At 33.3% G+C, this 26,024-nt stretch overlaps 1 protein-coding gene across 1 annotated transcript in view; it reads right to left on the bottom strand.

Annotated features, from left to right (window-relative positions):
- Positions 1–26,024, bottom strand: part of LOC144440776 (uncharacterized) — a 141,095-nt gene that overhangs the window by 37,469 nt on the left and 77,602 nt on the right. Inside the window, exons 12-13 of the mRNA XM_078130155.1 lie at positions 25,444–25,568; positions 17,239–17,356 (exon numbers count right to left, since the gene is read on the bottom strand). Coding sequence (XP_077986281.1) covers positions 17,239–17,356; positions 25,444–25,568 — 243 coding nt within the window. The remainder of the gene's footprint in view (positions 1–17,238; positions 17,357–25,443; positions 25,569–26,024) is intronic.

The raw sequence follows: 26,024 nt of genomic DNA, 5'->3' as shown, positions 1-26,024 counted from the left end.
ATAATTATTATTATTATTATTATTATTATGCTGTCAGATATTCCAATAAATTGTATTCAATATGCTGATGATTTGGTCCTAGTATCAGAGACTAAAAGTGGTCTGCAAAGTTGTATTAATTAACTGCATAAGTACTGCATCAAATGGAATCTTGATATTAATCTAAAGAAAACTAAAATTATTATTTTTAATGTAGGAAATCACCTGATTAAAAGTGAAACGTTTACACTGAACAAATATTGCATAACAATAGTTAAAGAATACTGTTATTTAGGAATTATTTTTAGCCCAAATGGAAAATTTAAACTGAATAATTATATATAAAAAAATAAAGCACTCAAGGCATTATTTCCCATCCGTCATACTATACTAAATCCAAAAATGATATCAACTAGATTATGTTTAAATTTATTTCATCATTTAATCACACCTATTTTAATGTATGGTGCATAACTTTGGGCTTATGAATTACCCATTAATAACAAAAGTTTAGAACAAGTTTGTAATCAGGTCTATCATTTTATTCTTGGAGTAGGTAAAATGACTCCAATTATTGTAATTAGAGGTGAATTAGGTAGATTTCCTTTACAAATAAAAGCCACAGTTGCACAGATTAAATATTGGACCAGAATTAATAACTTACCTGATATTCATATTTCAAGCGGCGATGTATTAGATGACGGTTTTCAAGTATCATGCATGTAAAAAACATACAAATCTCGAATATCTAACAGTATTGTGGGCCAATTGTTTTAGCCGATCAAAAAATTTGATGTTTACATTAATAATCGAAAATGAACCTCTTGATAGTTCTTGTCAGATGTGTGACATTGCTTTCCGGGTTTTACATTTCTGTAAGTTTCACACAACGTGGCCTTAGACTAGCTTTGAACTTTCGCGTTGGTGGATTTTGACAGCGTCCTCTTCACATACTATATTATATTATTAGAGTGAAGGTAATATAAATTGTGGCAACCACTCTCTAACGATCGGCTTATCATGGCTCGATCCCTTCGTGAACTTTCACGACACCGAGTCACATGTACTGTAGTAGTATAGGTAGCGTTGTTTATTTCTGTGTATGATGACACTGTCTAAATGTAAACGGCAAGCCCGTCAAGAATTTGGCATCGAGGGATTAAAGTTATAAAAGATTTTGAAGGTACAAGTAGTTTAAATACATGAGGTAATGTCTACTACGACTCTGAGTATCATAAATGTCACTAACAGTCATGCATGGCTGTCCTAGACTGGAAGAAAAACTATTGATGTGAGTTCGTCAAGTACCATTATTTATACCGTAGTTTTGTAACACTCCTTACAATCTGTATAAAATTCTCGATGTCGTATGGTGTCGTGATGTGGAAATTTAATTTCAGGGAAAAGGTTCACTTTTTTCATTGTGTGTCTTCAACTAAACACCAACAACAACTGCGTAGCAATACCTAATACATGAGCAGGAATATGGCTTCTAATCAGAACGTAGCCCATATTCGAGTCAGACCACTATAGGGAATTATTTTAGTCTGAACCCATATGGAGAATGATATGCATACCAATTAAAAGATTATCTAAAGTCTCCACCCCATTGACGACTAATTAATGAGGCGATACCTTTATATGCGGGGAAAGAAACATGTGAACTATCTATTGACTGTGTACCTTCTTTCATCACGTTCCATGGCCCTCGATCCCAAAATACCACATTTTCTCTGTGTCTGTAGTAAAGGAGCTATACACAACCAAATGGCAATATTAAACAAAGGGATTGCAAGTCACAGGAAACAGCTGTTGAAGTGTCTGTCGAATTTGTGAGGTTTTGTAGAGCGGAGTGGGTCTAATTATGCAAATTTGCCATTTTCTCAGCTCTTTATTTAGTACATGTCATGAAGTTCAAAACTAAACTTGGCGTTGGACAGTCCCAGGTGTCTCAAATTTGTAGACACTACTCAGAGAAACTATACCGAAAAAAGGTTCCCCTAGATAGTGAAAATTTTGAGGGAATGGAGAGATATCAAGTCGATAAGTGTGAAAGACGTTAATTTATGCAAAAAATACAAAAATACAACTTTTGATGATTATTACAAGACATTGAGAGAAAAAATAAGCAAACCCATGGAACCTTTTTTAGTTTATGTACTCAAGTTTCATTTACAGTTGAAAAATGACTAGACTGTTTGTTAAAGTTCAATAATTTTAAGTGAAAATCGACAAAAAACGCAGTTTTTGAGTACAAATACTCACCACAGAAACCACAGCTTCAAATATAGACTCAACATAATACATAAAACACATAGTGTATTTATCTTGTCTTTGAAGGAAAAGTGAGCCAACGAACCCGCATCTCATCCTTAAAGAAATATTAGTTGCGAATGATTTAGATAAAGTAAGTTCTCATTATAATACAATTAATGTTGCAATATTGTCAAATGCAGTAACAGTAAAACTAAATAAAGAATACATCCAGACTTGGAAGGAGGAGTTAAGTCATAGTCATAAAGGTAGTAAAGGGGGAGGGGGAATAAATTAAGAACTTACAAGTTATCTAAACATAATTTGAATTTGAAAATTATTTATTAGTAATATCAGGGATTTTAGTTTGCGGAAATTATCATCAAAATTTAGGTTAAGTGACCATACTTTAGAAATAGAATTAGGTAGAAGGAGATCCCCAAGAGTTCCTGTTGATTTAAGATTTTGTAAAAGATGTGATTTAAATTTAGTTGATGATGAGATACATTACATTTTAGATTGTCCAATTTTCAGTATACAAAGGAAAAATTGTTTACAGAATGTGATTTAACAATTAGTAGTAACAACAGAAATTTATCTTTTTAAAATATTATGCAATATCATCTTCCGCGTGCCAAATTTTTGAAAAACATATCTATATATACCAGTATATACTGGGGTATTTTAAAAATGTTTTGTAGTTGTTGTTGTTTACCTTACTGTATGCTCTGATGATGCAGTTGTGTAATAAAGTTATTATTATTATTATTATTATTATTATTATTATTATTATTATTATTATTATTATTATTATCACAAGGGGTTTCAATATTATATAATTAGAAAGCATTGTGAGACAGACAATTTAGAGGAATGGTGCTTTTTGGTCCTATTGTCAATAAAATGTATACATTTGAGCATATATTTGCTATGCCTGCTCATATTTGCTATTTGCTATGCTGGCTGATGTTTGAGGGCGCCCTTTCACAATTTTATCTGTACATACTTAATTCAGCATTCAATTTGTGAGAGTCTAAGGGTGACCTTTTTTTTGTTTCTCATCTCCAGTGGAATAGTCAGGCGGGGCGGGCGGGCGAAATAAAAAAAAAGGGGCAAGGAAAAAAATCTGTATTTTTTCAGTTCCATTCTCTGTCCTTTCTATCCTGTCAGTCTCTCTACAACTTCTTTTCTCTTCTCTTTATTGAATTCCTTGTTACAGGTCTCTTTCCTTCATTTTAGCAAGGTTGACAAGTTCGTAGAACAACTTTGTAAGAAGATGAATACTTATCATCCTGATGGGTGTATATCTGTAGCCATGAAATATTGTATGATTTTATCAGGAGTACTAATACATTCGTCCTATTAATCAAAGTGGCATTGACATCGCTAATAATTTTTTCAAGTTATCCAATTTAAACTTTAGTATGTAACTTTTTGAAACACTTGCGTGATTGTCATCAGTGTGCTAGAGGAATTTTCATTTATATATATCATTACTTCTATGAAACATTTTTCTTCAGTGTGAACTTGTCAAAATAATCCACCAAATAACATGTAACCATTTCTAGAACTCAGAACTCCTTTGGGATTTACTGTTTAAAAGTAATTAAAAGTAATAATGTAAACATCGGTAACATGCCATGCAAGTCTTGGGTGACCTTGCAGTACAGTATACATTATGCGTCTTCTGTAACTTGTAAGTGTTGTTACTAATGTTAGCAATAGGCAATAGCAAGACATTGTTGCATAGTGTCGACACCGACAAATTTACATTCAAACATTCCAATGCTGAAACTATTTAAATCATCAATCACTGCTCCTTTTGAGTCATTTTGTACACTTTTTGTAACATCCATGCCTAAAACCTGTGTTTATGACACAAATGAAGCTTGTGTATTTTGTCCCCGATGATACAACTGATTTAAAGCTAAAGCTTTTTTGAGGACTGACTTTTACCAATTTTAAGCATATTTTGAAAATGATAGAAATATTCTGAGCTATTATTACATTGCAGCAAAATGTACGTGCGACGGCATTAATTTCAAGCCCTGTCCCTCATCAAACCTCAACGACTTCAGCCATGAAAGACACATGCTGCTCCGACGTAACAAAGGGGGGGGGGGGGGGGGGGGGGGGGAAGGGTAAACGACAGTGTTCTGCCAAGGTTTCCAACAAGTGGGGACAAAGGCCCCTTGGTTGCAAAAAGTGGGGTCATTTGACAGGGAGTGGGGTCAATTATTATTGTCTATGAAATATTCATATATATATATATTACCTCATACCACTATAGAGCTACTGTGGTCTGAGATATTCCATTACACATAGACTATTACCTAACTACATAAAACAATTCCAGTCACAATAACAGTTCCCAGTACGCTATTTTTTGACAATTGTGTACTACACATTACACCTTAGAAAAAGAAGGCAATTAAGATTATGTAATTTTAAGTCATTTCTACAGAGTATATTATATATTGTTTTGAAAGATTGGACAGCCAGGTAGTGCTCAAATTTATAATTCATTTTTTTCAGACAAGGACAAAAAACAACTTTAAAATAAGTCACAGTGAACATATGATTGAATAAAAACTATCTTGTAACCACTTGTTTCATATTTAGAACTGTTAGTACACTGCTGTGTTTATCATTCCCTCTTCAAATTCATGACGAGGTTAAGAAAAACCAACCTTTTGAAGAAAAAAATCCCTGACATTAAAAAGTACCAAATGTGAACGAAAAACTTACAAATAATACAGTCAAACAAACTTTGAAATAATTTATTTTTCATTAATTACCGTTACTGGCTGTGTATAATGATTTGGTCCTGCTATATCAAATGACAGCATTAGTTACATACTGTAAACTTCATACGGAAAGCTGACACTAGGTGTTCCTTGAAACTCAGAAATCTTGAACTAAAGCTATTAACAACGTCAAAGTTATTATTTTCTGATTTGCACAACAAGTTCAATCTACGTCGCAAGGTCGCGGCCTCGGCATAACACTGGTCTAAGACACCATGAGGAACGTTTGATGTTCATTCTAACCATACAATCTTGCTGTGTTGTACTCAGGAATTGGTCAGAAATAAAAACAGTTTTTTTTTCTGATGTCGGAGCTGCAAATTAGAGTCAGTCGGGAGATGAGGAACAGAAAAAATAAACAGGGCCGCCCTAAAATATAGTAAAAATAATAAAAGTAATTTCAAAATTGTATGTCAGGAAAATAAAAAAGTGAAGGAGTTTATAATGACAATAAAAAAATAGAAGGATGAAGTTTATACGTCCCTGGTCAAACCTCGTAGCATATGAATTCAGAGCCACGTTTACATGTAAACACACCCTATCTCGTGTCTTCTACCTACAGCACACTACTTTCTAAATATAAAATGTCACTGATATGAACCAAATGGAAAATTCTAATTCCCAATTATTGAATTCTAATTGAAAGTGATCTGATATTTTCGTACTCGCGAACTTACAGAAATCTGATGAGAAAGGGCTTCACGAGAAGACAACACATGAGGCAATGTAATAACGTGGGCGAGTTTACTGATCATGGATGGGTTGTCTCGGAAATGTCCGTTTTTTATGTGTACATGTATGTACTCCGAAATGTATGGTTTTCAAAGTCGCTGCATCTCTTTGATTTGTTTCTTTTAAGAAAAATACGACAGTCTGGTTTTCAATGGCCACGTTAGTATCGAACAAACGCTAGGTCACCCTTTGATCTAGACATATCATGTGTCATCGGAAATGTTGTCGGATTACTATCTCTGTTGATAACTATGTACTCACTTTTTTTAATTATTTCATTTTCTATTGATTGGGTTCATTACCATCCACACAGCAGCAGTTTTGTCATCTTTCAAAAAACTACCCGTGCTTACACAGTGTGTCATGGTGCCGTATATCATCCTACGACTATTTTTGTCTCGTAAAATAAAATAAAATTTGAACATGCTGACGAGAACTATGGCTAGGCATGTCTTACAGTGCAAATTTTTGTTTTATTTATTTATTTATTTATTTATTTATTTTGTTTTTGTAAAATAAATAATAATATCGATATTCCTGTCTCCTAAAATAAAATAAAATTTGAACATGCTGAAGAGAACTATGGCTAGGCATGTCTTACTGTGCAAATTTTTGTTTTTGTTTATTTATTTATTTATTTATTTATTAATTTATTTTGTTTTGATTTTTGATGTGGGAGCGTGACCTATTAACTGCACTGTGCTATGTCCATATGAACGTGTTTTCGCCGCGATGTATGTAATTTTCCAGGTAGACACAACAATGGCAACATCATTGTTGCGTCTTTTTACATTGACTACATCAGTGGTACATGTTATTGTATCAAAATAAAAGCAATCAACTCTCGGTAGTCTGCTTGAAAGCAAGATAAATAATCCGGACTACACATGCATTACAAAATATTTGCAATGCCCCTTTCTGTTTTTAAGTCAACTTCGTGTAAATTTTAGCAACTTGTAAATTAATGATTATTTCTAGTCATTCAACAAAGTCATGTAAACAATAAACTAGTGAGTTGGTTGCTTTCATTGCCTATCTTGCTTGTGTATATGATGTGTGTATGTACGGCATACCGCGTACCGCTGCATACACACATAAATGCAGTGCACATGACATGCGTGATTCGCGTTATAACTATAGCTACATTGTAATACATTCTAGTGACGTCAGTCAACTTGCACGCGCAAAGTATAACAGTCGCCATCTTTATAACACTGGTAAGGAAGCCACACGCCTTCACAACTTAGAAATTCTGGATAATAATATTGATATTCCTGTAACAATCGATGATACTGTACATGTGATCCCCAACTATATTTAGTGTCCTTATCGTTTGAATTTGGCATGTGTCACTGGGACCTGGAAATATGTACGTACACATATACGCACATTGTGTTGTCAGTTGAGTTGGAGAATTTAAAAGCAGATGATATTTTGTTGGATAGAATCCAAGTACAAACAATAATGTACAGTATGGAGTCAATGATCATGTCAACTTGTACTCAAATGTATGTGTACACTTACTTTGAAGATTTTGTGATAAAAGACTGAACCTAGCTGTGTAGATGGAATTCTCAAGGACTGCTGGTATTTTAGGTATTTACAATTTATTCTGGCGATTTTAAAGTTTTAGAATTGCTTAAGTAATTGATACAGATAACTCAAAAATCATGAAACTTTGTTACACCAGATATCATCAACTAGTGCATGCCAACAGCAATGATGTTTTTTCCTAAATTTGTTTCATGTCTAATTTTACAAAAAATCACATATGGTTATTTTGGTTACCATGGCAACTGATGTTCATTAAATGACCACTTTTTTTAACTCAGCATGACAAACTACCCTTGGTGTATGTAATGAAAACATAATTTTCACGTCTACCATATGTTTAGGGGTGTAATATTATATCATAATGAAAATGTCTGGGAGGCCTTTAGTTGAATATCACTAAAGTTGAAGTTTTAATACTCAATTAATTTTGCGACATTTCTCATTCAAGCTCAAGTTGTAACAGTTTGGAGTTTGGTTGGTCCTCTGTATATGAATATGAATATAAGTATTAAGAATAATTATAATTAAGATACCTTTTGGAACAAACATGATGCTGTACATGTGAAAGGTGTACCGCAGTTTTGGCCATATCTCATGGCTGTGATTCACCACCAGGGTGCATCCTCTGTGGTTGAAAATTGGAAACCCCCCTAATGGGTGGGATTTACTATGATGCTGGAGTAAACTTTGGGTAGTTCAAGTCCAGGGTCTCTGTTTAGACTGGGTTTATGTTGTTCAATCTCGATTGCTTCACGGATTCTACGTTTCCATTTCTCTGGGTTGGAATATGGTTGAATATATTAAGTATTATTTTATTGCTTACTAATTATGCACACTTCACACTTAAATAACTGAACTTTTAATAATTCAAATCGAACGTATGTCATTATACTGTGGAGTGCACCCTGTTGACAAAAGTCTAAATATTTGTATATACTATTAGGAGTTCTGTGCAATGACAAAACATAGATCAGCTTGAAAAATCCTCAGGAATCTATAGAGTTTGTTCGAACGTTAATTATTTATTTCTATGATGCCAGTGTAACTGACTGTGACTTCATAATGTGTCGGACTAGTTTGACTTTTACCAATATTTCTCCCGGGGCGGAACCAGTGGCCATCTTTGATAGGGGTGTGTCGTCATAAGCCCAATTTTAGACCCACTTTGACCAAAAATCAGTATCCCATTTTAGACCATTAATTTACAGGGTTTTTTTAGCATAAAGTTTAGACAAAATACATTTTCCTTAGGAGGCAACATTTTGGGGCAATTAATGGTAATTACGATTTGGCAAAGGACAAAGGGCCACATTTTAGACCAAGCAAAATAAAATATAATGCAAAGTGGTCCCGTTTTTGACTCTTGAGTTCGAAAAAACCCTGACCCCATTTTAGACCAAATGGCTAGAAAACGAACGCAAAAGGGTGGCACATAAATGTATACGCAAATAAAGGAGTAGCGCCGCCGCCACCGCCGCCGATCTTTGTCTGAACAGCTCGCATCACGACCGAGCAAGGTTAATAGGCCAAATAAATTGTTCTGTAATGATTTATAAAGTTGCCGATGACATTCCCCAAAAACAATATCTGCAATGCGCCTTACTTTATTTGTAATATTATTCCGAAATCGCTGCTGTTTCCAAATCATCGTAGACTTTCACAACATACTGTACCAAATGTACAGTACAGTGTACAGTCCAAAGTTTAGTAGTAGTATTTGTACTATGCAGCAGTACATTGACAGGTACAAATATTTTGATTATACAGTGTTGCAAAGTTTACTGAAAAGATTATCGATTTTTTCTGACCCCCTGCAGGCACTCTGAGCTGTGCGAGTGTGATAAAATTTGAACCAGGTTTTTGAGCTATTGATACTTATTTTAGAATATCTGTGTGTGCCATTGTGATGGAGTCAAATGATGTATCCGTTTGTGGCAAAACTTGGACTCAGATTTCTGTTTGCTATGAAGACAGGTGTACTTGATATTTAAGGATAATTTACAGAAATAATAGTTACCAACGTTAGATTTGTTTACGATTTACGTCACTGTACCCATCAATGTCGCTTATCAGATTTCACACTAAATGTGTTGCTTCCCATCAGAAAATTTAACTGAAAGTAAGGGAATTTTTGATCGTAACATATTCAGTCATAAAATTATCAGGTTTCTGGCAATTTCCACGACTTGTTTAGAAAGATTGCAGTTCAATAATATTTGGAAGCAACAGCATAAAATTAGCACTAAATATTACGTGATCACAATCAATCCCAGTCAACCAGATGCACATGTGGTATGTTTGTGCCTCCTGTATGGTACGGACAGATTAGCCTGTCTGTCAGTGTCACATTTTGCTTCCTATCTTCAAGATGTTGTAAGAATTTGAAAATAGTCTGTGTCTGATCAACAGAATTTCTCTTCCACTAAAGTTTAGACAACATTTAGTTGTACTCACTCATGTTAACATTGTTGATCATGCTTGAGATGTCACACTGACCTCATTTCCTTCGACGTCCGTATGAAAATAGGTCAAGGGTTAAATTCACAAAGAACACTTTCGCTAGTGATAACATTGCTAGTCTTGTTTTGCCGCATAATCGTCAAATATTTTCTAGATAATTATGAATTAATTTCTTATTTTACACTTTGGGCTTTTTAGTTTTGTCTGATAACCAGCCACTTTGAAAACTATATATGTACTCACTTTATTTCATTTTCTCTTGATTGGGTTCATTACATAGCATTTTCGTTGTCTTTCAAAAAACTGCCCGTCCCATGCGCATACTGAAGACTTACTGTACATGTGGCATGGTGTATCGTCTATGACTATTTTTGTCTTGTAAAATAAAATTTGAACATGCTGAAGAGAACTATGGCTAGGCATGTCTTATTTTTGTTTTATTTATTTATTTTTTGTTTTGACATATTGACTGTAACGTGTTGTGTCCATATATGAACCTGTGTTTGCCATGATGATGCAGTAATTTTCCAGGTAGACACAACAATGGCAACATTGAAATGCAACATCAGTACAGCGTTGTGTCTTTTTATGTTGATTTCAACAATGGTACATGTTGTTATGTATCAAAATAAAAGCAATCAACTCTCGATAGTCTGCTTGAAAGCAAGACAGACAACCGGACTACGAATCGTTGTTCAAAAAAAACCCCCCAAAATTATTATCATGAAGCTGACTTACCTTCTTTATATCAGTTCAAACACATGTTCGATTTCACTTTGATCATGATCCGAGCCACAACCGGGGAACTCCTAAATTGGTCAGGGAACCCAGTTACATTTACATGCTTACTGCTGGCATTCAAAAAGTTTGTTGCATCGGTAAAGGTTATTATTGTGATGACCAAGTATAGTGACAATTGAAATAGAAACAGGTGAAATGCACATAAAATCGCAAGTGCTAATTCGGATTGAGGTAGGAAACGTGGTCAAGGCACGGTAATAACCACAGTCTAACGTACTCCTACTAACACACATGTTGACGTCGACCTGTATTACATGTAAACAGACAATGTAGTTCTCAACTTGTCATGCTATACTGTAATGTACGATGAAGCAAACTGAATCTTTACAACCAAAATAACGATGTTACAAAGAGATGATACAGAACAATAGGTTTTAGGTCAAATACATGTATCGGCCATGGTTATATGTTATGCAATTCCCTAGAAAGTAGACGTTCACGCTTGCTCATGATTTAGACACCGTTAAAGTTCTGTGGATTCAGTGTACTTAGGCAACCATTTATCAAAGGTAACCAGTGCTCATTTTTCATAGACATACTCCTCAAAATGATGTCATAAAAATCTCAGACATGTCACCAGCACAACGTGCTGGTAACAGGTGCTGATCAGCAGACACTGCAAAACACTGCATAACATTCGCCTATGAAATGTCGGAAAAAAAATATTTGCAATGTCCCTTGCTGTTTTATGTCATCGATGCAAAAGCTACATTGTATTACATTCTAGTGACGTCATTCGCCTCGCGTGCACACAGTGTAACAGTCGCCATATTTCTCGCACTCAACGCCTCAGAAGCCTCATGATTGAAAATTTCTGGATAATTGATCAATAATATTCCTGTAACAATGGATGCTACCATGATGCCACATGTCCCCAATGACATGAATGAGATCAGTGTCTATTATCGTCTGAATTTGGGACCCAGAAATACGTACATACGCATGTACGCACATCGAGTTGTCACTATACTACAATGTCAGTTGGAGAGCAGCAGACAATCTTCGAAACTTTGTGGGATTTTAAAATTCTATCCATATACGAACAATATACAGTATCGAGTCGCTTATGTCAACTTGTACTCAAATGTATGTGTACTTATTTGGAGATTTTGTGATGAAAGACTGAATCAAATTGTATAGATTGAATTCTCAAGGACTGCTGGTATTTTAGGTATTTACAATTTATTCTCAGACTGGTGATTTTAGAGTTTTAGAATTGCATAAGTTTGATACAGATAATTTCAAAAATCATGAAACCTTGTTACATCAGATATCACCAACCCATACATTCCAACAGCAATGATGTTTTTTCCTAAATTTTAATTTTTAAAAGTGTTTTATGTCTAATTTTTCAAAAATCCACATAATATGGTTATTTTGGTTACCATGGCAACTAATGTTCAATCAATGACCACTTTTTTTGAACTCAGCGTGACAAACTACCCTTTGCAGTGTGGCCAATTCGCAAATAAAAAGATATTTATCAGATTTATAATGTTATTTGTGAGATGTATGTGTATATAACGAAAACATAATTTTCACGTCTACCATACGTTTCCTTGGAAACAGCTATCCAATTTTATACAGTTTATGTTACACCAGGTAGCACTAACTCATACATACCAAAAAGATGGAAATTTTTCACTAAATTTGATTTGTTTTCAATGTTTTATGTCAAATTTTAGAAAAATGATTAACATATTATGGTGATTTTTGGCTACCATGGCAACATATGATCTAGTCTATCAGCTAGCCCTCGGATGTTCTTCTGATAAAATACGACACACAGCCGAACAACGCTATCGAGGATAGAACATCCGAGGTCTAGCGAATGTCATCAGGATATAAATAACTGCCAATCAGAGAACCGTATTAGCGACAAGCACAAACAGAGAACAATAGCTAATTTTTCATGCATATTCATCTTAAGGAGGGGCTTGTATAAATAACCACCAATGCGTTAACTGAAATGTGTGAATGACAATGTCTACACTCTCATCAAACTCACAATTACCATAAACCGATAAGCCATAGTAATGACGTAAATGTGTTTGTCAACACTTGCATGCAAAGATTCCCCGAGGTCATAGGTTATTGAATATATTAAAGTATATATATGCATATATGGCCCGACCCACCGCTTATAGTAATCTCAATGGAATGTCCAGTCTGAAAATGACATTCGCTAGACTGTTCGGGCAAGCCCTCACATGCGAACTTCGTTCGCTTATAGTTATAGCATCGAAAGAAAGCCCGAACGTCTAGCAGCAAGACTACATATGATCATACCAGATGTAAACTGAATGTCTTCCGTAAGGGCAAAGTTTGGAGATTGTTGTTCCTACAGACAATTGTTGGAATACAACAGAACATATGTAATAAGTTATTTTTTCTCATTGATTGCTATTTGCTCATTGCTGTTAGTGATCTCCTGGCCAACCACAACATGTACTGTGACATTTGTTGAGAATGTAAAAAAAAAAAATAAGTGCATCGTCGTACCACTTTAGACAACATTTCGTGACGAGAAACTATTTTTTCCTTTTTAGTGGCCTACAAAAATATGCCAATAATTTATTAAAACTAAAAGCTACATCAATAATATTTTCAGGACAAGTGCGCTTTAGTATCGCAAATGCATGTATCAAATTATATTGAATTTGAAATGTGCATTCTTGAGATATAGCCTAATTACCGAAAACCATTAATTATGTAAATTCTCGTTAATATTCTTGGGATGTTTACCGAAACCTAATCAGTTCTTGTCACTACCCTACAGAACACATGCAATAAATTTCGTTTGAATTGAGCCAGTCGTGTTTTAGAAAATGGTGATAAAGTCGCACCACTTTAGACAACATTTCCTGACGAAACTATTTTTTTCTTTTTTGTGCCCAATCAAAAATATGCCAATAACTTATTAAAACTAAAAGCTACATTAGTAATATTTTCAGGACAGGTGCGCTTTGGTATCGCAAATGTGTGTGCCAAGTTATAATGAATTTGAAGCGTGCATTCTTGAGATATAGCCTAATTACCGAAAATCATTAATTACGTAAATTGCTCATTAATATTCACAAGATTTTTACCAAAACCTAATCAAGTCTTACCATTACCCTTCGGAATACGTCTTCAAAATGTCGTTTGAATTGAGCAAGCCGTTATGGAGAAAATGATGACACAGACAGACAGACACACAGAATTCCACCCTTAAATATATCTCTTCCTTACGGAAGAAACCAGATTTAAACTGAATGCCTCCCGTAAGGGAATCACTAATTATGCAAATAACTCATTAAACTAAAAATAACTATGGTAAAAGGCTTTGTTTTTTGGACAAGCGTGCTTTCCCAGGTTAATGTATGTAAGAGTGTATGGTACTGTTTAATGCAGTCTTAAGATATAGCCTAATTACCGAAAATCATTAATTATGCAAATTATTCATTAACACTGCACGGTGCATCAACAAACTTGATAGGGCATATGTGTTTTCTTATGGTTAACGTATGTACTAAATTATGTTGAATTTGAAGTATGTATTCTTAAGATATAGCCTAATTACCAAAAATAATTAATTATGCAAATTATTCATTAACGCTGTAAGATACATCAACGAATTTTATAGGACAAATGTATGTTATTATGTTTAACAAATGTACTAAATTATATTGAAACTGAAGTATGCAGTCTTAAGATATTGTATAATTAGTTGATTTCATTAATATGCAAATTTCTCTAATTAAACATTAACAGATCTGGCTCAAAACCTAATCAGGTCTAGCTATTACCCTAAAGATAATATATCCTAAATTTCATTACAATTGAGCCAGCCATTTTTTAGAAAATGATGACACAGACACACAGACAGACAGACAGACAGACAGACAGACACACAGACATACATCCCCCTTTTAATACCTCCCGTACCCTTACGGGAGGTAAAAATGACCCCCTTTTTTGAACTCAGCATAACAAACTACTCTAGGTAAGGTGGTTAATTTTCAAAAAAACATGATTATTATTAAAATTATGATTACTATATAATATTTAATTATTTAATTATAACAGCCATATAATAGACAATCAAACTATGCATTTCATAGCAAGCATACAATAACAGCTATATCTCAGCCAATCAAATCATGCATATTATAGCTCTTATATCAGCCATATCATAGCCAATCAAACTGTGCATATCATTGCAAGCATACAATAACAGCTATATCTCAGCCAGTTAACCCTTGTGACGCTGCGTCATTGATATCTGTGACGTAGCACTTTTAGTCCTCCTAGAATGTATCGAAAACCCTCCCGATAACTTTGACTTTTGGACTGATGTTGTCAAAGGCTGGTCCTGCGATCGCGTGATCCTGCCGATGACAAACCACAGATGCCAATGCCGTACGATTACTCCTATGTTGGTTTACATGAACTGATAAAGACGTTACGGCAGAAACTACATCATTGTCTTTCGTCAGATTTTTGTTAACAGACGAAGTGTTGGATATAATCGTCCGTGAGACATATCGTTATGCTGCTATCTGTAGACTTATATGTATGCAGTATTTGTATATGATATATGCAAATTTGTTTGTATTTACTGTAATCATCGACGGACAGTACTTGTTGATTTTATGATAAATATTTAACTCAACACCCATACTATCTGTCTATTAATTTTTACAGCTAATTTCCAATTGTAACCCTTGTATTTATCAAATATACCGCCAATGGCGTTGTAGCACAACTGTACAGTTGTTAGATATATTTGCATACATTTTTGTATGTTTTTGTTCACTCATGTATGAATTCTGATATTATCTTTGCAATATATGTGATTATTTGGCTGTTGCTATGGGCATGGTCTTGTTGCTAGCAAATTTACATACATTTTTTGAATGTTTAATCAATTGTCTATCAATCCCCGTTGTTATCCTAGCAATATATGTGATCATTTGGCTGTTGCTATGGGCGTGGTCTTGTTGCTAGGCACATTTGCATACATTTTATGAATGTTTATTCATTTGTCTTTCTATTCCTGTTGTCATCTTTGCAATATGTGTGATTATTTGGCTGTTGCTATGGGCGTGGTCTTGTTGCTAGGCAAATTTACATACATTTTTTGAACGCTTATTCAATTGTCTATCAATCCCTGTTGTTATCTATGTGAAATACACGACCGTTTGGCTGTTGCTATGGGTGTGGTCATGGTTGCTAGGGTATTTGCATACATTTTTTGAATGTTCACTCATTTGCCTACCAGATGATGTTATTTGACCAAAATATACTGCCATTTGGTTGTTGCTAAGGGCGTGGTCATGGTTGCTAGACCAATTTTGTCAAAATGTTTTGAAGAAAATGTGCAGAATAACACTTTCTGAAACATCTCACCAAGTTTCAGACTCGGTGACCAAGTACTTTTTGAGATATAAGTTTTTGACCAAAAATGAACATTTTTACACCTAATTTGCATATCAATCATGGAATCATTGTATGCTTAATGTTTCTTCATCCATACATCCCTAGATGAATTCCCATTAAATTTCAGCCCAATCTGTTCAGTTGTTTTGGAATTATAGATTTTCAACCAAAAAGACACATTTTTAGCCCTAATTTGCATATCACTGATGGAATCATCATGTCATGAACAAATCTTACTTTCTACCCCTTAAGAATGTTCCCACCAAATTTCGCACCAATCTGCCCAGTAGTTTCTGAGTTTAAGTTTTTTGACCAAAAATCACATTTTTTTACCCAAATCACACACCTGTGATGCGATCATTTTGATATGAACAATTTCCCAACTAGACACCCAAGGTAATGGACCCACCAATATCATGGCAATCGGTTCAGCGGTTTTTGACTTTAAGTTGTTTACACACACACACACACACACACACACACACACACACACACACACACAGACAGAGAGACAGACGCCGGGCGATCCCTATAGCACTACTGAACCTCAGTTCAGTTGTGCTAAAAAACTAAATTTCACATGCTTTTTTGACCAAAAACGTGTTTCATACCAATTTTCCCTAATTCCTTGGTCAAGTTACTGACCATACATTCATGTAAATTAGAATTCAGTATTTCAAAATTATTGATATACTTGTAGATGAGACCATATCCCACCTGTTTTGGTGTATTAAAAATGATCACTATCAAAACATATTAGCCATATCATAACCAATCAAACTGTGCATATCATAGCAAGCATACAATAACAGCTAGGGGATATGGCATATAGAATGTCCGATCATTTAGCAGGCAAGCATCTAAGACGGCACCCCATATTTGACAAAGCACTGTCTGTGGACAAAGTGAGGGCCAGAATTTTCGTCATGACTGCTAATAGTATAGCAATGCACGAAACTGTGAACACAATGTGCGTAAAAGAACTCTTTGCGTTCTTAAAGGAGAGGAAAATTACCTCATCGAAAACAAGAAAAGCCGATCTACTTGAACTCACGAAAAATGCAGTCAATCTTGGCTTGGAAACAATGGAAAATTGTTGTATTTGTCCCTAGTGGCCAAACCATGATATCTGATAACCAGCATATGCCGTATTGAGAATTCATTGTCATATTTTCTCATAATTAATTGCTGATGTAAAGCAAAACAAAACAGATCTGGTCACCATGGTTACCTTTTACTGTAGTGAGCACTGGCACTCTCTCCATTCAGTTCTACTCTTCCTTGGCTACCATTACTGGTTTGAGATTGAGATCGTGTCTTTTTAGTGTTTCCTTCACCAGGAGGGATTACTGAAAGGCAAGAACATGATGTAGCTTGTTGTTAGCATGGGTTTGATAAACTGACATATATTTGATTAGTCTTGAAACCTTGCAAGTGATACTGCTTAGTCAGGAAACCTTGTAAGTGATACTGCTTAGTCAGGAAACCTTGCAAGTGATACTGCTTAGTCGGGAAACCTTGCAAGTGATACTGCTTAGTCGGGAAACCTTGCAAGTGATACTGCTTAGTCGGGAAACCTTGTAAGTGATACTGCTTAGTCGGGAAACCTTGCAAGTGATACTGCTTAGTCGGGAAACCTTGCAAGTGATACTGCTTAGTCGGGAAACCTTGCAAGTGATACTGCTTAGTCGGGAAACCTTGCAAGTGATACTGCTTAGTCGGGAAACCTTGCAAGTGATACTGCTTAGTCGGGAAACCTTGCAAGTGATACTGCTTAGTCGGGAAACCTTGCAAGTGATACTGCTTAGTCGGGAAACCTTGTAAGTGATACTGCTTAGTCGGGAAACCTTGTAAGTGATACTGCTTAGTCGGGAAACCTTGCAAGTGATACTGCTTAGTCGGGAAACCTTGCAAGTGATACTGCTTAGTCGGGAAACCTTGCAAGTGATACTGCTTACTCGGGAAACCTTGCAATTGATACTGCTTAGTCGGGAAACCTTGTAAGTGATACTGCTTAGTCGGGAAACCTTGCAAGTGATACTGCTTAGTCGGGAAACCTTGCAAGTGATACTGCTTAGTCGGGAAACCTTGCAAGTGATACTGCTTAGTCGGGAAACCTTGTAAGTGATACTGCTTAGTCGGGAAACCTTGCAAGTGATACTGCTTAGTCGGGAAACCTTGTAAGTGATACTGCTTAGTCGGGAAACCTTGTAAGTGATACTGCTTAGTCGGGAAACTGCTTAGTCGGGAAACCTTGCAAGTGATACTGCTTAGTCAGGAAACCTTGTAAGTGATACTGCTTAGTCTGGAAACCTTGCAAGTGATACTGCTTAGTCAGGAAACCTTGTAAGTGATACTGCTTAGTCAGGAAACCTTGTAAGTGATACTGCTTAGTCTGGAAACCTTGCAAGTGATACTGCTTAGTCAGGAAACCTTGTAAGTGATACTGCTTAGTCAGGAAACCTTGTAAGTGATACTGCTTAGTCAGGAAACCTTGCAAGTGATACTGCTTAGTCAGGAAACCTTGTAAGTGATACTGCTTAGTCGGGAAACCTTGCAAGTGATACTGCTTAGTCGGGAAACCTTGCAAGTGATACTGCTTAGTCGGGAAACCTTGCAAGTGATACTGCTTAGTCGGGAAACCTTGCAAGTGATACTGCTTAGTCAGGAAACCTTGTAAGTGATACTGCTTAGTCAGGAAACCTTGCAAGTGATACTGCTTAGTCTGGAAACCTTGCAAGTGATACTGCTTAGTCAGGAAACCTTGTAAGTGATACTGCTTAGTCGGGGAACCTTGTAAGTGATACTGCTGATTCAGGCAAAAGAATATGTTGTTATGAAGTTGGTTGGTTGGTAAAATAGTACCAATGGCACTGTAGCACAACTGGATATACTTTTAAAAGACACACATTTTGTAAATAAATGTCTTCAGTTTGCATTCTTTTACCCCAAAAGTAACATTTACACATCTAAATTACAGGTGGTAACATTTCCTTACATTAATTAATTAAGTATCTAATACTATAATACTACCAACAAGTGCATATACACATTGTCAATCATTTGGCTGTTGTTCTGGGTGTTGTCTTGTTTCTGGAAGAATTCTCAATGCCATACCATTCCAAAATATTTTATCATTATAATGAAAAATTACAGGATTCATTCAAGGCACTCAAGGTATTCAAGGTATCCACAAATTTATTTTCCACATTTCTCCTGTGACAATTTTTTCTCAAAAATATACCCACCCCTAGAAATGACATGGTGTAGCCCTTAAATGCATATACATTGTTATTGACTTGACTAGTTCTATTATATTTCTAAATAATAATAATTGTTTGTTGACAGCCTTGTAGGTGATGAGCAAGATTTTGTATACAATGCGTTGACGTACAGGTAACCAATGAAGGTTACGTAATACTGTCGAGACATGATCATATTTCCGTAGTTTGACAACAAGTCTAACAGCTGTGTTCTGTACCCGTTAAAGTTTGTGGATCTCTTTGTCTGGTAATTCATAGAGAATGGAATTGCAATAATCCAGCCTAGAGGTAACAAATGCATGGATTAGTCTCTCGGTACTGGTGTTGTTGAGGTACTTCCAAATTTGGCCGATCTTTCACATATTTCCATACCAAGTTTGTAAATCAGCAATGCATGCTACAATGCTTGAGACTGTGTTCATGTGTTGTGATCATTTCATCATCTGGTAAAGTTGAGAGTCATCAGCATACATCATACTGTTTAGATTATGTTGTGAAATCAGATCCTCTAAGGGTGCGACATACATGATAAAGAGTATGGGGCCTAGAACTGATCCCTGTGGAACTCTGAAGTTTAAGCTATGGCAGGCAGACTTTGTATTGTTTACTGTTACATGTTGTGTTCGATGCTGGAGGTAATGACTTAAACCATGAGAGTGCTGCGCCATCTATTCCAAACTGCTTATTCATTCTGTCTATTAAAATTTGATGGGCAATCCTGTCAAATGCTGCAGACAGATCTAATAGTACAAGTATAACATCTTGGTGTCCATCAATAGCATGAAGAATGATTATAAACACGAATGATAGCGGTTTCTGTACTGTGATGTTTACAGTATGCAGACTGCATCTTTACATACAAGTTATTGCCTTGTAGGTGATGATGAAGTTCATTTGCCACTACTTTCTCCAGCACTTTTGACAGGAACGGTAAGTTAGATATTGGTCTTTAATTCTTGAGGTCATTGGGGTCATTTTCAGGTTTTTGATGATGGGTGTAATTAAGGCTGTCCTGAATGAGTTGGGAACACATCCACTTGCCAATGAAGCATTGATGATTTCCGTAATGGGTGGTAAAAGTTCATCTATACATTCCTTCAGCATCCAGGTTGGTAGAGGGTCCATTTGACAGTGTTTATTTGGTGAATCCATAATTGCATATACATTGTTATTGACTCGACTAGTTCTATTATATTTCTAAATGAATATACATTGTTATTGACTCGACTAGTTCTATTATATTTCTAAATGCATATACATTGTTATTGACTCGACTAGTTCTATTATATTTCTAAATGCATATACATTGTTATTGACTCGACTAATTCTATTATATTTCTAAATGCATATTCATTGTTGACTCGACTAGTTGTATTATATTTCTAAATGCATATACATTGTTATTGACTTGACTAATTCTATTATATTTCTAAATGCATATACATTGTTATTGACTCGACTAATTCTATTATATTTCTAAATGCATATACATTGTTATTGACTCGACTAGTTCTATTATATTTCTAAATGCATATACATTGTTATTGACTCGACTAGTTCTATTATATTTCTAAATGCATATACATTGTTATTGACTTGACTAGTTCAATTATATTTCTAAATGAATATACATTGTTATTGACTCGACTAGTTCTATTATATTTCTAAATGCATATACAATGTTATTGACTCGACTAGTTCTATTATATTTCTAAATGATTATACATTGTTATTGACTTGACTAGTTCAATTATATTTCTAAATGCATATACATTGTTATTGACTCGACTAGTTCTATTATATTTCTAAATGCATATACATTGTTATTGACTTGACTAATTCTATTATATTACTAAATCCATATACATTGTTATTGACTCGACTAATTCTATTATATTTCTAAATGCATATACATTGTTATTGACTCGACTAGTTCTATTATATTTCTAAATGCATATACATTGTTATTGACTCGACTAGTTCTATTATATTTCTAAATGCATATACATTGTTATTGACTCGACTAGTTCTATTATATTTCTAAATGCATAATTATACATTCATTTGTTATTGACTCGACTAATTCTATAATATTTCTAAATGATTATACATTGTTATTGACTCGACTAGTTCTATTATATTTCTAAATTATACATTGTTATTGACTCGACTAGTTCTATTATATTTCTCAATGAATATACATTGTTATTGACTCGACTAGTTCTATTATATTTCTAAATGCATATACATTGTTATTGACTCGACTAGTTCTATTATATTTCTAAATGAATATACATTGTTATTGACTCGACTAGTTCTATTATATTTCTAAATGCATAATTATACATTCATTTGTTATTGACTCGACTAATTCTATTATATTTCTAAATGCATATACATTGTTATTGACTCGACTAGTTCTATTATATTTCTAAATGCATATACATTGTTATTGACTCGACTAGTTCTATTATATTTCTAAATGCATATACATTGTTATTGACTCGACTAGTTCTATTATATTTCTAAATGCATATACATTGTTATTGACTCGACTAATTCTATTATATTTCTAAATGATTATACATTGTTATTGACTCGACTAGTTCTATTATATTTCTACATGCATATACATTGTTATTGACTCGACTAGTTCTATTATATTTCTAAATGCATATACATTGTTATTGACTCGACTAGTTCTATTATATTTCTAAATGATTATACATTGTTATTGACTGGACTAGTTCTATTATATTTCTAAATGCATATACATTGTTATTGACTCGACTAGTTCTATTATATTTCTAAATGCATATACATTGTTATTGACTCGACTAGTTCTATTATATTTCTAAATGCATATACATTGTTATTGACTCGACTAGTTCTATTATATTTCTAAATGCATATACATTGTTATTGACTTGACTAATTCTATTATATTTCTAAATGCATATACATTGTTATTGACTCGACTAGTTGTATTATATTTCTAAATGATTATACATTGTTATTGACTCGACTAGTTCTATTATATTTCTAAATGCATATACATTGTTATTGACTCGACTAGTTCTATTATATTTCTAAATGCATATACATTGTTATTGACTCGACTAGTTGTATTATATTTCTAAATGATTATACATTGTTATTGACTCGACTAGTTCTATTATATTTCTAAATGCATATACATTGTTATTGACTCGACTAGTTCTATTATATTTCTAAATGCATATACATTGTTATTGACTCGACTAGTTCTATTATATTTCTAAATGCATATACATTGTTATTGACTCGACTAGTTCTATTATATTTCTAAATGATTATACATTGTTATTGACTCGACTAGTTCTATTATATTTCTAAATGTATATACATTGTTATTGACTCGACTAGTTCTATTATATTTCTAAATGCATATACATTGTTATTGACTCGACTAGTTCTATTATATTTCTAAATGCATTATACATTGTTATTGACTCGACTAGTTCTATTATATTTCTAAATGCATATACATTGTTATTGACTCGACTAGTTCTATTATATTTCTAAATGCATATTCATTGTTATTGACTCAACTAGTTCTATTATATTTCTAAATGCATATACATTGTTATTGACACGACTAATTCTATTATATTTCTAAATGCATATACATTGTTATTGACTCGACTAATTCTATTATATTTCTAAATGCATATACATTGTTATTGACACGACTAATTCTATTATATTTCTAAATGCATATACATTGTTATTGACACGACTAATTCTATTATATTTCTAAATCCATATACATTGTTATTGACACGACTAATTCTATTATATTTCTAAATGCATATACATTGTTATTGACTGGACTAGTTCTATTATATTTCTAAATGCATATACATTGTTATTGACTGGACTAATTCTATTATATTTCTAAATGCATATACATTGTTATTGACTCGACTAGTTCTATTATATTTCTAAATGATTATACATTGTTATTGACTCGACTAGTTCTATTATATTTCTAAATTATACATTGTTATTAACTCGACTAATTCTATTATATTTCTAAATGCATATACATTGTTATTGACTCGACTAGTTCTATTATATTTCTAAATGCATATACATTGTTATTGACTCGACTAGTTCTATTATATTTCTAAATGCATATACATTGTTATTGACTCGACTAGTTCTATTATATTTCTAAATGCATATACATTGTTATTGACTCGACTAGTTCTATTATATTTCTAAATGCATATACATTGTTATTGACTCGACTAGTTCTATTATATTTCTAAATGCATATACATTGTTATTGACTCGACTAGTTCTATTATATTTCTAAATGCATATACATTGTTATTGACTCGACTAGTTCTATTATATTTCTAAATGCATATACATTGTTATTGACTCGACTAGTTCTATTATATTTCTAAATGCATATACATTGTTATTGACACGACTAATTCTATTATATTTCTAAATGCATATTCATTGTTGACTCGACTAGTTCTATTATATTTCTAAATGCATATACATTGTTATTGACTCGACTAGTTCTATTATATTTCTAAATGCATATACATTGTTATTGACTCGACTAATTCTATTATATTTCTAAATGCATATACATTGTTATTGACTCGACTAGTTCTATTATATTTCTAAATGCATATACATTGTTATTGACTCGACTAGTTCTATTATATTTCTAAATGATTATACATTGTTATTGACTGGACTAGTTCTATTATATTTCTAAATGCATATACATTGTTATTGACTCGACTAGTTCTATTATATTTCTAAATGCATATACATTGTTATTGACTCGACTAGTTCTATTATATTTCTAAATGCATATACATTGTTATTGACTCGACTAGTTCTATTATATTTCTAAATGATTATACATTGTTATTGACTCGACTAGTTCTATTATATTTCTAAATGCATATACATTGTTATTGACTCGACTAGTTCTATTATATTTCTAAATGCATATACATTGTTATTGACACGACTAATTCTATTATATTTCTAAATGCATATACATTGTTATTGACTCGACTAGTTCTATTATATTTCTAAATGCATATACATTGTTATTGACTCGACTAGTTCTATTATATTTCTAAATGATTATACATTGTTATTGACTGGACTAGTTCTATTATATTTCTAAATGCATATACATTGTTATTGACTCGACTAGTTCTATTATATTTCTAAATGCATATACATTGTTATTGACTGGACTAGTTCTATTATATTTCTAAATGCATTATACATTGTTATTGACACGACTAATTCTATTATATTTCTAAATGCATATACATTGTTATTGACTCGACTAGTTCTATTATATTTCTAAATGCATATACATTGTTATTGACTCGACTAGTTCTATTATATTTCTAAATGCATATACATTGTTATTGACTCGACTAGTTCTATTATATTTCTAAATGCATATACATTGTTATTGACTCGACTAGTTCTATTATATTTCTAAATGATTATACATTGTTATTGACTCGACTAGTTCTATTATATTTCTAAATGCATATACATTGTTATTGACTCGACTAGTTCTATTATATTTCTAAATGCATATACATTGTTATTGACTCGACTAGTTCTATTATATTTCTAAATGCATATACATTGTTATTGACTCGACTAGTTCTATTATATTTCTAAATGCATATACATTGTTATTGACTCGACTAGTTCTATTATATTTCTAAATGCATATACATTGTTATTGACTCGACTAGTTCTATTATATTTCTAAATGCATATACATTGTTATTGACACGACTAGTTCTATTATATTTCTAAATGCATATACATTGTTATTGACACGACTAGTTCTATTATATTTCTAAATGCATATACATTGTTATTGACACGACTAATTCTATTATATTTCTAAATGCATATACATTGTTATTGACACGACTAGTTCTATTATATTTCTAAATGATTATACATTGTTATTGACACGACTAATTCTATTATATTTCTAAATTCAGATTTACAAGGAAATGACATCCAGATCTGTCACAAAAAGAATTTACAGTACAACACTTCTTGAAGCAGTAATTTCTGGAGACCACATGTAAAAGTAAAGTGAAAAGTCTTCTACTCACAGTATGTTTGTCGTTTTCTCTCCTTCTTATGCCTATGTCTACAGTACCATATACCAAACAGTAACACCCCCAAAATGCTCAAGCCAATAGCCACCATGGCACCAATAAACACAGGCATGTCTTTCCTGTATATAAAATTACAATGATATTAAGAATCATTTAAAATGGCAAATTAACACATTCAAAACATAGAATTATGAATTCCAAGAGCTGATAATAAGATTTAACTTACATTTTGGATATTGTAGGTGAGTGGTACTAAAGTCTGTCACATGTTGACCTTTGAGTTGACTGTATTTGTAAAGTAACACATTTATTGATACTTTACCCATGAGTAATGTAGTGTTTATCAAATATCCTATTTACATTAAAACATACTCTGTAGTAACTGACAAAACTGAAGATCATGTTGTCTTAGACAACAGTAAACAAAGACAGAGCCATTAAATAAACAACCAACCAACCAACCAAACAATCAAACAAACAAACAAACAAACAAATGAAATTCATACACAAAGTATTAAACCCTGTGTAATAAATTAGATGGTCTGGAATGCATACCCTAGGTTTACAAGTTTTAC

The sequence above is a fragment of the Glandiceps talaboti genome, chromosome 10 (assembly GCF_964340395.1).
Source record: "Glandiceps talaboti chromosome 10, keGlaTala1.1, whole genome shotgun sequence".
Classification (NCBI taxonomy): Eukaryota; Metazoa; Hemichordata; class Enteropneusta; family Spengelidae; genus Glandiceps; species Glandiceps talaboti.
Note: the sequence above shows the minus strand (reverse complement) of the source record. Positions and strands in the feature narration are given on the sequence as shown.